Here is a 14,177-nt window from a genome sequence, read left to right as displayed (position 1 = left end):
TTCACTTCCACAAGCCTCTGCAGAGTCTTCTGCACAGTTTGATTTACTTTGGGAGTGGATGATGAGAGGGAGTAGACAGCTGAGATGAAATTTAATTTACTTGCTAATTACTTGTTAAACTTTGTGTCAGTTAAGTAATAGTGCTGTTGTGAAGACAGAGGGGTCTTGTGGACAGAGGGGAGACTGCAAAACTAGGTTGGTAGGTCTCTACTGATCAGTCTTCCTTGTCCTTTTCACCGATTTCTTTGACCCTTCCTTGTGCTAGTTTCCTCTTCTTAAATCAAGGATAATTTGAATTAATAATCTTGCAATGCCAGTAGCTCTTTCTGTGATGTTCTTCAATGAAAGGCTTTGGGGCAAGTGACAAATACCAACATGAAAAGTATATACATGGTGGTGTTATGCACATGTCTAGAATATTGCTGCCATTTCTGTCATAGGTACTAAATATGATGGGGAATGTCTGTTGTCAGTATCATATGCATAGTTAGCATCTTATATTTTACCTGTAATCATACGTCCTACAAGAGTGTTGCATAGACCTTTCCAGTGAGTCCCAAATTGTGATGTTTCGTGCCTGGATAGCTCTTTGTGTTGGAATGGGAGCAATCACTGGCAGAGCAGTCATTAACTTTATTTGATATTATTTGTGCTTTACATTAGGACGAAGGGTATTTATTTGGAATTTCTTGCCAGCTGGATGTGTTAGAAGTGTGGACAGCTGTAATGTGGTGCTGCAAGCATAAGAAACTGATAAGTTGTTTCGTTTGTTATAGCAACTGCGTGAGCTGATCGCTGAGCACAAGCCTCATATAGATAAGATGAATAAAACTGGGCCTCAGTTACTGGAGCTGAGCCCAGGAGAAGGTTTTTCTATCCAAGAGAAATACGTGGCAGCTGACACCCTTTACAGTAAAATTAAGGAAGATGTCAAAAAGCGAGCACTGGCACTGGATGAAGCCATTTCTCAGTGTACCCAGGTATCAATTTAAGTTTAAAGTATAATTGGATTCATTCAAATGGAAAGATACACAGACATTGTCATCTTACATGTATATATCAAGACTAAACTGCTGTTTTATCTGGATTTTTCAACCTAATGGCCTGTGAATGTCCCTGTCACTGCTTATGGCGTTGATTTTTCTATTTCTTGAGGGGTTATAATTTTATATATTGGTCAGTATTATTACTTCTGCAGTTGAAAAATGTTACTGCTTCTTAATTTTGAAGTAAAAAAAGGAACATTTGGTCTAAAAATGTGGGATTTTATTTTCACTTTATTCCATTTTCTCTTCCTGGTCTGTTACTAGCTGATGCTTTGTTTGTATATGGATGTCACTGTTGATCAGTTAACTTGAGTATAGTTATATCTAGAACTTGACAGCCTTAGTTACAGTCTGTTACCAATGGAGCTACAGGGGAGTTTAGTAATGGTAATAGCGTTTGCTCTTTGCTGCAGACCCACAAGAACTTAATGTAAGATATGCTTGAACTGTTACATGGAAGTATTGCGAGCAAAGTTAGACCTCACAAAATGTCATCATAAGTATAAAATTCAGATCAAGTCCACAAAAGCTTCATATCTCGGGTTCCTCAGCCTATGCAGTGAACCTCGATAGAGTATTGTTAGGTGTCACGTTCTAGAGACTTTTAAATATTGGGTTAATTGTCATCAAACCCAAACTGAAATTCTTTTACTCAACCCCAAATTCATAAAAGAACTCAGTAAAACTGTGTACATGAACCCATGCAAAAACCTGACTAAAAATACTTTTTTTCTATACTGCTGTTTTTATAGGAAATTCCCTTTTTTCTCTGTTCGGTGGAAATTAAGTGCTATATTCTGCTCAGGTCTAAAATACTAAATAAAGAAATACACCTTAAAATTCTTATCAAGTCTATATTCTAAATAATTTTTGTCATAGGTCATTGTACTTGTCATATTCCTAGCCCCTGCAGACTGAGTTTAAGAATCTGAGGAAGAAAGTGACATCAGATATCATCCTGCTTTTGAACCGTTCATAGACGTTATATTATACTTTCAATCGTTCTAAACACCTTCCTTATTCACGCCTGTGAAAGATGCCTGATTATTTAGATTCAGTGTTTTTCTTTATCATAAATGGTTGATCCTCCTCTTGTTTGGAGCCGCACATTTGAAAATCAAGACATTTACTTAGTATTCGAATCCCTGCTTTGTATGTGGTAGACATTAACGTGTTGGACTAGCTAAGTACAGAAAGCAGGAATAAAAATGCATTCTTTGATAACAGCTAGAATATAATCAGACGCTGAGAACATACTTAATTATTTATGCAAAACTTTAAGGTTTATTTTATATACATAAATGTATATGCAAACAGAAAAGCAAAATATTGTAATGCCCAGAACGTAATTTTATAGAATGTCATTTTTTTGTTAAGATATGTAAATATATATTATCAGAGCTCTGTACTATGATGTCTGTGTCAATGTTTGTCTAGACAGTCCTGGAAGAATAATTATTTAACTCTTCAGGTTTTAAATTATATTAAATTGCATTTTGTATCAAAGGCAGGACATAACCTATAGCCAGAATGAGAGGTTGTACTGACTTGCATTTTCTTCCTTTTAAGTTCTAAAACACCTTGTCTCATTCATTGAAGTACGAGTACAAGGAGGCCCACTGAATATACTGACAACTTAAAAATACAATATATATGTCCTAAAATTAGACCTGAATATTGCCAATTTAATTTCAGGTTTTATCACTTTTGTAAGGTTTTGTTGCCACAGTCAGTTTTTTGGAAGTCTTGAATGTGGGAAGGCTACTTGCCTTTCATAACACATTTTGCTGGCTTGTATGGTATTCACACTTCTAACAAAAACACTGAGTCCATAACATTAGTCACAGAGTCTGATTTGAAGTGGGTTGTGTAGTGGGAAAAAGTAATTACATTTGTATTGCATGTATTCCTTTGAATAGAAAGGATGTAGCTATTTGTTCACATAAGGTGATCTTGTTTTGCTGTGCTCTTTTTAGCACCTTTCTCAAGTGTAGTCAAGAGTGCTTTTTGTAGGTCCTGGAGGATCATTAAATGCACCTACAATTAATTAATTTCTGTAATTCGAAAGGGCCATGGTGGTGAGATATTTTTAAGAATCTCTCTGGATCCAAGTGCATATAGTAAAGGCTAACTTTGGACCTGTACCAAAGGATGAACCGTGTTAACATAGCTGTAATTGAGTTTCTGTGCACCTACCTGGGCTCATTGAAACGTGGGTGAACATAATACACACTGTTGTGTGCTTTTAGTTGTAGAAAGTAACGTACCTTTACTGCACTAACAAGCACCATCTGGATGCTAACAAATGTCTTTTTGAATGACCTTACATATCAAATCCTAATCAGTGCTTGTATGCCAGTATGTTGGTCCTGATATGAAAATGTATGTATTTAATATTAAGGTAAATATCTTTCTAAAATGATGAAATCAGAAAGCCATGGCTCTCCAAAATAAGGTACAAACTACTGTATGAATTATGCAGGACTATATGCAAGTAGATTCTGCCATATGTATCATATCTTCAGATGGAGTGCCTTAGGACTAAACTCAGACTTCACAGTAAAATTCTTAAATCTGAGAGGAAGTACCATTTTGCAAGGTCGTTTTTGTAATTTAGATATTAAAAGAGGGGAAGAACCACAAGGGGGGATATTGCAAGTGACATATATCTATTGGATAGAGATATTAAATATGTTAATTTTAAAGGACCTTTTTCCAAGAGAATTTCAGATGCCATTTTTCAGTTGTTTTTTTTTTTTAATTTCTCTGCCACTTCTTTCTGTCCTTTACCACCCTCCCAGTTTCATGACAAGATAGATCCAACTCTGGAGAGTCTGAAACGCATAGTTGAACGTCTGAGGCAGCCACCTTCGATCTCAGCAGAGGTTGAGAAGATTAAAGAGCAAATCAGTGAAAATAAGAACGTGTCAGTGGATCTAGAAAAACTTCAGCCGGTGTATGAGACGCTTAAACAAAGAGGGGAGGAAATGATTGCTCGCTCAGAAGGAGCTGATAAGGATATATCCGCTAAAGGTAGTAGACTGAGGAAAGTTTCATGTAATGGAAATGCAGCAAGCTGCAGCATTTAAAAATCTTCATTTCTGGTGACCGCTAATCTGGGGATTGTGTTCTCCTGAAAAAGCTGCTAAAGATTTAATAAAAGCAACGCATTCGTTTAAAATAATTCATCATGGATATGACCTTTGTTTTATTTTTAAAGGCCATGTTGGTTGTTTCCACTTAATATTATAAGGAGTCCTGTAAAGAAGCAGTTTTAGAGTCTAAATTTTAAAATGCACACATATGTTTCTGCTGTAGAACTATAGCAAGATTTATGGCCAAGAATTGTTTGCCAAGGTAGTAATCTAGTTCCTTTGTTGTTTAGCTGTTCAAGATAAATTAGACCAAATGGTCCTCATTTGGGAAGACATCCAGACCTTGACTGAGGAAAGGGAGGCCAAATTGTTGGATGTAATGGAACTAGCTGAAAAGTTTTGGTGTGATCATATGGCTCTTGTAGCTACTATTAAAGATACTCAAGACTTCATTCGAGAACTGGAGGGACCTGGAGTTGACCCATCTGTAGTCAAGCAACAGCAAGAAGCGGCTGAGGTCAGTAGAAAGTATTTTGTTGACTTGAAGTGTTTTATTTACAGTGTGCAGAGAAAAGACAGAATTACTATGAAATACCACAGGAGAATATTTTTTTTTAGAGACCAAGAGGGATAATTGTATAGAAATTTACTATAATGATATCTCGAGAGTCTGTGGTAAATAACATGTGTCAGTGCTTAATTGCAATGAGCATGCAACATGTGCCTGTCATTATATTTACATATCTGTTTATAAACATGTATATAATAAGCATGGCACTGAGACTTTTAGAAGTCATACATACTTTAGATTCCCTGAGTAATACGTAACATCTAAATGAAAGGTGTACAGATGTATTGTGCTCTATGTATTATGCTCTAAGCCTGTAATTATTTATGCTGATAGTTAAAGATTTGAAGGTTGAATGATAACCTCTGAAAAAGAAAACACTCTGATTAAAGAAATCCAATTTAAAACTTCCTGTTTATTTTTTCCATCTCATGCAAAATGACATGATAAGCCATTGCTATAATTTAGACTGATGTCAGTTGATTTCACTCTGACACTGCAAAGGGATGCTTATATTTTAAGCATCCAATTGTAAGTCCAAGTGACTTTAAAGTAAACAAAGGTGGAATCCTGCTGTGTTCTATCTTGAAAGCAAGCTGTACATAGATTATTAAATTTAGTATTAGCAGTGTTGGATTTTTTTTCTCTTTGTAGGCTGCTAAAGAAGAAATTGATGGACTACAAGAAGAACTAGAAACAGTTGTGAGCCTTGGCTCTGAACTTAGAGCTGCTTGTGGAGAGCCTGACAAACCTATTGTCAACAAGAGTATAGATGAGGTATGGGAAATGCAGATGCTAAAATCTGATAAGTTAGATGCTTGTTCAGCTGAAATAGGTATAGCCCCCTGCCCCCAACAAATTTTGAAAATAAAAATTCTGTGGCGAAAATAAAATATCCCTGAAGCTTTTATGTTATAGTAAAGTTTGCTTTTCAGGTAGATGAATCTTGACTCAGATTAAAATGTACAGACAATTTTATTTTATCGATTTGTGGGTTAAAATTTTTGTAAAAGACAGAAAGGTTTTTTGTAAAAAATACTCACAGATTAATACAGTAGATGGCTACTTTTTGCAGAAGTAATGCTAGAATAAATTTCAGATATATCTCATTTATGCCAAGTGAGACATCTTAACTGGGACAATCCTGTTTGGATGACTACAGAGTACTTTTAATTTCTCCAATGTTCAGCAATGTACATTTCTTTTAAGCTACCTTTTTATAATGATGCAACTCCAGATTATTTAATAATATTATTTCCCATATTAACTACAATCCTGATGTTTATAAAAATATTCTATAATCAGTATTGAAGCTTACAGCTTTTGTAAACCCAGTACCTCTAGTGTATTCTGAAGGAAACTAACTATGCAGTGATAGGGAGAACAAGAGTTTTAGTATGGAATGAATATGAACTCTTCATGCTTAGTTTATTGGTGTTATTGATCAGCGCGTAATTAGTGAATGCACATTATGCAGCAGTAAAATTCTTTTGTCCATTGGAGTAAATTGCACTTGCTTGCAGCTGAATTCTGCCTGGGATGCCTTAAACAAAACATGGAAAGAACGGGTGGATAAGCTTGTTGAAGCTATGCAGGCAGCTGTTCAGTACCAAGATGGACTGCAGGTAAGATGGTGTGATATACCTAAGCCAATCTTGAGTCAATAGACTTTCCTGTGGTTGTAGTAAAAAAAGTCACATAATTGGGTAGGTGACAAGTAATGTATCACTCTGATTATAGTGACTCTTTTCTTCAGTAGACAGGTCTTTTTTTTCAGGGTTGGTTGGTTTGTGGGTTTTTTGCATTAAAGAATAAATCTTGTTTAAGGGTTGTTTTCCTCATATAGTTGTTCATATATTGCACTACATTTAGATTTGAAATTAATGTCCCTTTGTTTACTGATAAGAGCAGAGGTTTTTTGATACCACACAAATTCACAGTAATCTGACTCACTTTTTCCTGTGATAGTCAGTACTTCATATGATAGGCAAGTTGAAGTTGTGACACATTTACGTGATCTGAAAGGAACAGAATTTTCTTTCAGTGGAGGACAGTGAAGGAACTTCAGTTTTATTCCACCTTTTTTTATAAGTCAAATATTTAAGTTTTGGAATTTTAAGCAAAAAATATTACTGACATAATGTTACTGAACCATTGTATTAATTCTTAGTGTAACTTATCCAATCACAATACTTCAGATGATGATTCACTTTTTAAATCTGTAGGTAAATTTTCCAGCAGTTTTTTTTAAGATACCTTTCTCCCTATGTGCTATATTTTATTTTGGGTTTTGCACATTTTGGCTGTGTGGCATGCCTCATCTTTTGTCATTGAATGGCTACAAGATTGAAACATTTGAAAAGATTCCAAACGTGGTCAGACTTTGTGAAACTATCTTTTTGCTCAGTGGAATTTTGTCTTTCTTGTTTGATTAAATTTTTAAAATCAAGAGTTTCCCATGACACTGAGGGCAGTTGCTTGTGCGTTCAGTGCAGATCAAGCAGCAGAACACTCCTTAAAAATAACGCAACATGCTTGTTTTCCAGCACACCCTCGCTATGTATTTTTCTCCGAGCTCTCTTATGTACATATTGCGCAGAGCTTGACTTGTAGGGTTACACTAGGAACAATGCCATTGGTGCAAGTGCTTTGTATTTCCTGTGGCTGTATCTTGTACACACTACAAGCTTGCTACTTTGTGAAAGAGCTGTATTTAAATGCCTTCTTATGCTCATTTCAGTAGACGATATGAAAAGTATTGTGGGCAGATTGTTAGCTGCAGCTGCCTATCCTGTTGAGCTTGTTGGGGGTAGTTCTCCTTTTCTCAAGGAGCTGTGTAGCAGTGGGCAGCTCCAACAAGCCATCCTAAGCCTTTCTCTGTAATGAATCACAGATAGCGAGCAGGAGGAAAAGGGCCTAGCAGAGGTGTTTTTTCTTGTATGCAGTTACCCAGATTGATAAAGCTGTTCTCAATCTGCAAGTGGAGTATTCTTGAGGTTGTTCTGCATTATATCAGGAGCAAAAGAAGTACCCACAAAGCCTCAGAAACGGGGAGGCTTCATTTGTTTTTTAAAGTTATAAATGCATTATCCGATGGAGATTCAGTGAAGTTTAGTTACGGCCCTTCACTATCTAACATTTACTAAATGGGTCACATTCTATGTTCGTTACACAGATAACGTTATCCTTCAAAAGAAGTTTGTTTATAGTCATCATTTAAAGTGTGTCATCATTCAGCTACCGCCTTCCATCTTTGCTCCAAAGGACTGCCGAACAGAGTTTGTCTTTTATTTACCTTTCAGGGTATTCATAAAAATTGCCGATTTTACTCAAGAAGTAGAGATCATGAATAGTACTGGCAGAATATTACTGCTAATAGAAGTTCAGTCTTGCAGTGTGTACATTCTTTTAACCATTACATGGAATATTTTAGTTAATATTTGATCCCTTGTATTGCAGAGAAACCTAGGTTTCACTGAAGAAAGCTGTTTTCTTTCAAAGAGCACAGCAATACTGTAAAAAATTCTGGTATCTTACTTAATACAACTTTCAAAGATTACATTATTTCTCTGCTCACGCTTCAGTTTCATACTGTGATTTTCAGGCAATATTTGATTGGGTAGACATTGCTGGCAGCAAGTTAGCATCTATGTCCCCAGTTGGAACAGATCTGGAGACAGTGAAGCAGCAAACCGAGGAACTTAAGGTATGAACTAGCAATTTATTTAATTTATATTTTCACCTGTCTGCATTTTTCTGTGTTTAGTATTTTGCTGTATTTTTCAAGAGTCAAAAGCAATTTTCAATTTCTAGTAAAAAAGAATCTGTATGAAAATTTCAAATAACATTTCATTTCAAACTTTTCATTTTAAATGTTTAAATAGTAGGCTGTTATGCTATATATAAAAAACAGGGATGTATAACGATCAGGGAATGTCCTTGAGTTTGTTGCTCACTTTACTTTTTTTTTGGTTGTGGGCAGGTTGTTTAATCTATTTTTATGATGTAACTTCAAATGAACCATGATCTTACATATTTCAGAAGAACACACGTATGCAAGCTATATTCAGACTGCTGCCCACGTTGAATGTACAAGAGGGTGTTCTACTAAAGAAAATTTGCTTTTCAGCTTTTCTGAAGAATAATTCTGTTTAAAGGTTAAAGTTATTATATTATCACAATCACAAGAGCTAGAAGTTACTCAGGATACATTCTGCCTTTTTTACAGACCAGGGATATTATTGGAGAATGCTTTCCTATTGGGCGTCTTTGTCATCCTCTGGTCACAGTTAGCGATATCTGCTAGAATAGTAAGACATTGTTGCATATTTTCAGTCAGCTGGGACTGTCTGGATTGTCAGTGTCTTACAAGCATTTTGACAAAACCCCCAAATTTATGAAAGTTGACAGTGATGCATTAGTATTGTAAATATTGCTGTACTATGCTATATTCAAGAAGATCATTACTTGTGTTATATTTATTTGTATTCTTCTTCTGTTTACCATAGCAATTTAAGACAGAAGCTTATCAGCAGCAGATAGAAATGGAAAGACTGAACCATCAGGCAGAACTATTGCTTAAGAAGGTAACAGAGGAGAGTGACAAGCACACTGTTCAAGACCCTCTCTCAGAGCTCAAACTAATGTGGGACAGCCTAGAAGAAAAAATTATAAATAGACAGGTAAATAAACTTGAAGGTGGGGGCTTTATTCATGACACAGATTTTTGAGTAAAGCTTTTTATTATGTATGATGTTTGTATCAGTTTACACATTTATTCCTTTTAGTTTGGAAATTACAGAGCTATATAAAATAGAATTTGAATTTTACAATTTAACGAGTTGTTTTTATGATTTTTAAACCCTTAGCAGTATGTTTTTGTCACTTCCTCTGTCAGCAGTGGCATGTCGAATCATTGTTACTTGATTTTGGTTATTTGAAGACATCCTAAGTAGCAGCTGAAAACATGTTTCTATGTGCAAAACTAATACTAACTGCTGGGCTTTTAAAAAAAAAAAAAAAAACCCAAACAACTTAATACTAAACTGTTTCAGTGGTCTTTCATTAAATTATCGAAGTGAAAGAGAGATTTAACGATGCAGTTCTTTGAAGTGTATTTTTTTTCTAAATTGAATCATTTCACAACAAAGAAGAGGTTTTAAAAAGATCATGCACCAAATTGCATTTATAATGAAATTATATTTTAAGTGATGAAAAACTACTGTCATATCTGCGATGAGAAAACTTTCAAGCTTTGCTTTGGTTACATGGGGTCTTCAAAGGTCAGGAATTTAAGCCTGGAATGTAAGGCTTTACAAGGGAATTGCTAACTCAGCTCTAATTATAAAGTAGTTGCTTGTATTGGATAACTGTTTCTCCCTGGTTTTTATGCTGTCATGCATGGACTCTGCTCTGGATTACGGTGACTAATGGTAGGATAAGCCAATTCAATAGCATTGTGAAACCATTTTATTGTTAATTTTATTTTTACTTAGCACAAGCTGGAAGGTGCCTTGTTAGCCTTGGGGCAGTTCCAGCATGCCCTGGATGAGTTATTGACATGGCTGACGCATACAGAAGACTTGCTGAATGAACAGAAACCTGTTGGTGGAGACCCCAAGGCTATTGAAATTGAACTTGCCAAACATCATGTATGTAATTACAATGAATATTAACTGAAATGTTCTTTTGATGTTTATCTTAGTGATGAGTCTTGTAGTAAAACTTAGCACTGATAAATAATTCTCTATAGCGATTTTCAAGATGCAAGTTATAGCTGAAATGCAGGCTTGGAGTAACTAATATCTTTCCTCTTACTCCTCCATATTCCTTCCTTCCTTGCATATGCCATGCAAGTGGCATAGGTTTTTGCCAAAAGGAGCAGCTTTACCCTAGTCTCCACCTTCATTCACCTTCATTTGACCAAGGGAACTCAAAAGTTATTGTACGTGCTACTCACCCCAAAGCAATAAACTTCTTGGTTAGTTCTGTTCAGGCCAGGTCTCACAAAATGCATGTGACCGTTGCGCATCTTTTGTTCTTGTTTCTTCTCAGAAAATAGTGATTTGTGGTTCTGAATTCTGCAAAATTTTATCTCATTTGGGTCCAACTAACATGGAGAATGCTTCTCTGAAAGTCTCAGCAAACTTTTGGGGTATCCATGCCCCTATCTTTCTCTCTGATACATACAATGTAGGGTTAATTTTTTATTTTTTGTTTTATTACTTTTACTGATTATTGTGACTTTGGAGCCCATGGAAGAATGCTTCCATTGTGCATTTATTTTGAAGAGTATCTCAGGAGCAAGAGATCTTCTCTAGCTGTTTGTGAGACTCAGTGCAGTTCATGATTATGTGTTCTTTCTAGGCCTGAAGATTTCAAACCAGCCTCATAAATCCTCTCCTTTAAATCTGCCATGTAATTTTTGGCCTGCATGTGATGTAAAAAGTGTTCAGAGTCAGTTTTGGACTTAGAGAGAATGGACTGAAATTGACAACACACAGATAATTAAGGCATTTTCATTGTTTGTGTTAATGTAGCTATGCAGCTTCTGAAGCCTTTTGTGTGGTCAGCTGGAACTTGAGCAGAGTAAAACATCTACATGCCCTGTGTGACTACTGTTAGAAACAGGCCCTTCAAAAAAAAAAAAAAATTACAAATACAGCTTCTATTCCATGAACCTTTTCTATTCTTATCAAACAGAAGTGGTTTACTACTGAAGAGGCATCCAGACATTGTTTATGACTTCATCTACCTTCAGTGCTGAAGGAGTTCAGCAAACACATGAACAAATCTACTTCCTTTTCATAAAACATAATTTATAGGTTAGAAAGTTCACACAGTAGTGCATCCTGTGGTAGCCTGGAAAAACATCCATCTCTTGAATAACTTTGGAAAGAATAGACCTTGTTCTTAGTGAGCCTCAGCAGGAAGGAAGGAATAAGATGCATCTGCTTCTTTGAATATCCCTTTTTTTCACCCTGTTAGGAAAATAAAATAATGAATATCTTCCAGTGCTTAGCTTAGAAGAATTAAAGCAAATGTAATGCATGTTTTGTATACAAGGGCTACTTGTGACTTGCTGTTTCATCAAGTGCTCTATATAGTTTATTTAAAAGCTCCTTTGTATTTAGCTTTAAATTTTTCCATATACTAGCATTTTGAGGGAGGTGAGTTTGAACCAGACCCCATGCAAGACAGCACTCATAAACTTGAATTTCTTAGAGTACATTTCATTTTTCCAACCATTTTGCATATTCTCTTTTCCTGTTCTTTATATCTGGTATTTTAAAGCTTTTTTTTTTTATCTGTACATTTCCCAAATGTACTTTTGCCTTTTATGGCTTTACTGTGGTTGGTGATAACAGGTTTTCAACCAGATGGAAGGAGTTCTTGTGGTGTTAGTATTACAATCATTTCGCAGCTTTTAGCACAGTTGAAGTGTCCTGGTAGCTTGACATAACGGGAAAACGAGCTGTAGACCTGAAATGCATAACAAGATGTCGTGGCAGTCAGGTTGTTGTATGGCACAGCAGGCACATAGTATTCTTGTTCCTCTGTCTACTCTCTTGGACTACTGCTCCACAAGCAATTGGTACTACTATATATAATACTGTTTTCACACCTTACCCTCAAAACCAAAGAAAAATCCCATTAAAGTATGTAGTAAATTAAGGAAAGTGAAGAAATAATTCTTAACTAGCAGTACCAGAAACCTTTCATAATTTCAGAAAGAAATATATGTATTCAGAAGGAATATATTCTTTTTTCCAAGGTATAAAAATAAAATGTAGCATTTTGGGAGAATGGTCTGTTACTGCTTTTGATTGAAGAGACCTTAGTTATTAGCTTTAATTGCTAATACCTGTGCTGATACTAAACTATTGCCTTGTCACTGGATTAGAACTAGCTCAGTCACTGTAATTACCTTCATCCAATAACTTATCAACATGGCCAGTCATACATGCTGTGTTACAATTGTAGGTGCTACAAAATGATGTTTTAGCTCATCAGTCTACAGTGGAAGCAGTTAAGAAAGCAGGAAATGACCTGATTCAATCAAGTGCTGTTGAAGAAGCAAGTAATTTACAGAGCAAGTTGGAACTTCTGAATCAGCGCTGGCAAAACGTGTTGGAAAAAACAGAACAAAGGAAACAGCAGCTGGACAGTGCCTTGATCCAGGTGAACAGGAAATGATCAAATAAAGAGATAACTCAAGAAAAGTGTTTTTTTACATGAAATACATAGATACATGTATTAGAAGTTGGCCTAAATTAAAGTCATAACACAGACACTCCTGAATTTGGAGAAAGTCTGAATCCAGCTGTATCTTCCACAGCTGGCCACTGTCTTTTATAGTGCTGAATCAAGACTTCAGCTTTTGGCCTACATACTTTAAAAGCAAGAAATTTCTGTATAGGTATGTTATTCAGGGAAAACATTGATCTCACAGTTGCTCATTTAGCCTGCTTTCAAGATTTCCATAGGTTTTGGTTTTGGTTTTGGTTTTATCATTTAGATTGGATTGAGCTAAAGTTTGGTTTGGTTTTTTCCTTTGGTTTTCTTTTTCTTTCATTTCCTTTGATTAATGTAAATATCTGATTAAATGTGTTGCTAGTGTACTTCTGCCTCTGAGCTAGTATTAGAATGGACAACATTTAAGTAAGCTCTAAAATGATATGGTATAATTTAGGCCCAAGGTTTCCATGGTGAAGTTGAAGATATGCAGCAATGGCTGACAGACACTGAACGTCAGCTGTTGGCATCAAAACCTGTTGGAGGCTTACCAGAAACAGCAAAAGAGCAGCTTAATACCCATATGGTAAGTATCAGTATTAGAATGCTTTGCAAACTACGTTTCAGGACTATCTTTCAAAAGCGTTTATAGTGAATACAGAGCACGTTCTCTATATTGCAATGTCTGTACAGGATCTTAAAAAATTTTAATAGCCTTCAAAACAGCACTGTTATTTTTAGTGTAGGAAAAGTAGTCATTTCAGAGATGCCCCAAACTGAACCATTAATAGTGTTCAGACAGAAATAAAAAAAACTTTGCATCCTTATTCTCAGAAAGAAAAGCAGGTGTTTACAGATTTTTCAGTGATTCCTATTCTTCTTTTCTCTTCCGTTCCCACAACTACATTTACGCTTTTTCTAAGATACAAAGATGAATCTAAAAGTGACCCACGTTCATTGGACCTTGAATTAAGAGAGTCGATGCTTTATTCTTTACCTAACCAAAGCTGACATTAAAATCATTGTTAGCACAGATGTAATAAGGACTACTGGCTCATATAGAGACTCTGCTTTAATTAGAATTGGCAAGCTGATCAGGATGCCTGAATTATTCCTTTCCTTCCCTTCCTTTCTCTTTAAGAAACATTCTGTGGATTTCTCCACCCCCATAGAACCATAGAGCTTTAAAAAAAGACACTTAAGCTTGATCTCTTACCTCAAAGGAAGGTGGTT

At 35.7% G+C, this 14,177-nt stretch overlaps 1 protein-coding gene across 15 annotated transcripts in view; it reads left to right on the top strand.

The window, feature by feature from the left end:
- The window catches only part of DST (dystonin), a 314,486-nt gene that overhangs the window by 263,634 nt on the left and 36,675 nt on the right, over positions 1-14,177 (top strand). For all 15 annotated transcript variants that reach the window (XM_041128914.1, XM_030037882.2, XM_030037880.2 and 12 more), the window contains 10 exons: positions 777-980; positions 3,848-4,079; positions 4,432-4,658; positions 5,364-5,486; positions 6,233-6,334; positions 8,314-8,415; positions 9,218-9,391; positions 10,205-10,360; positions 12,693-12,890; positions 13,402-13,530. In XM_041128914.1, coding sequence (XP_040984848.1) covers positions 777-980; positions 3,848-4,079; positions 4,432-4,658; positions 5,364-5,486; positions 6,233-6,334; positions 8,314-8,415; positions 9,218-9,391; positions 10,205-10,360; positions 12,693-12,890; positions 13,402-13,530 — 1,647 coding nt within the window. The remainder of the gene's footprint in view (positions 1-776; positions 981-3,847; positions 4,080-4,431; positions 4,659-5,363; positions 5,487-6,232; positions 6,335-8,313; positions 8,416-9,217; positions 9,392-10,204; positions 10,361-12,692; positions 12,891-13,401; positions 13,531-14,177) is intronic.

This window comes from Aquila chrysaetos, chromosome 15 (assembly GCF_900496995.4).
Source record: "Aquila chrysaetos chrysaetos chromosome 15, bAquChr1.4, whole genome shotgun sequence".
NCBI lineage: Eukaryota > Metazoa > Chordata > Aves > Accipitriformes > Accipitridae > Aquila > Aquila chrysaetos.
The sequence above is the reverse complement of the archived record's forward strand: the minus strand, read 5'-3'. Positions and strand labels throughout refer to the sequence as shown.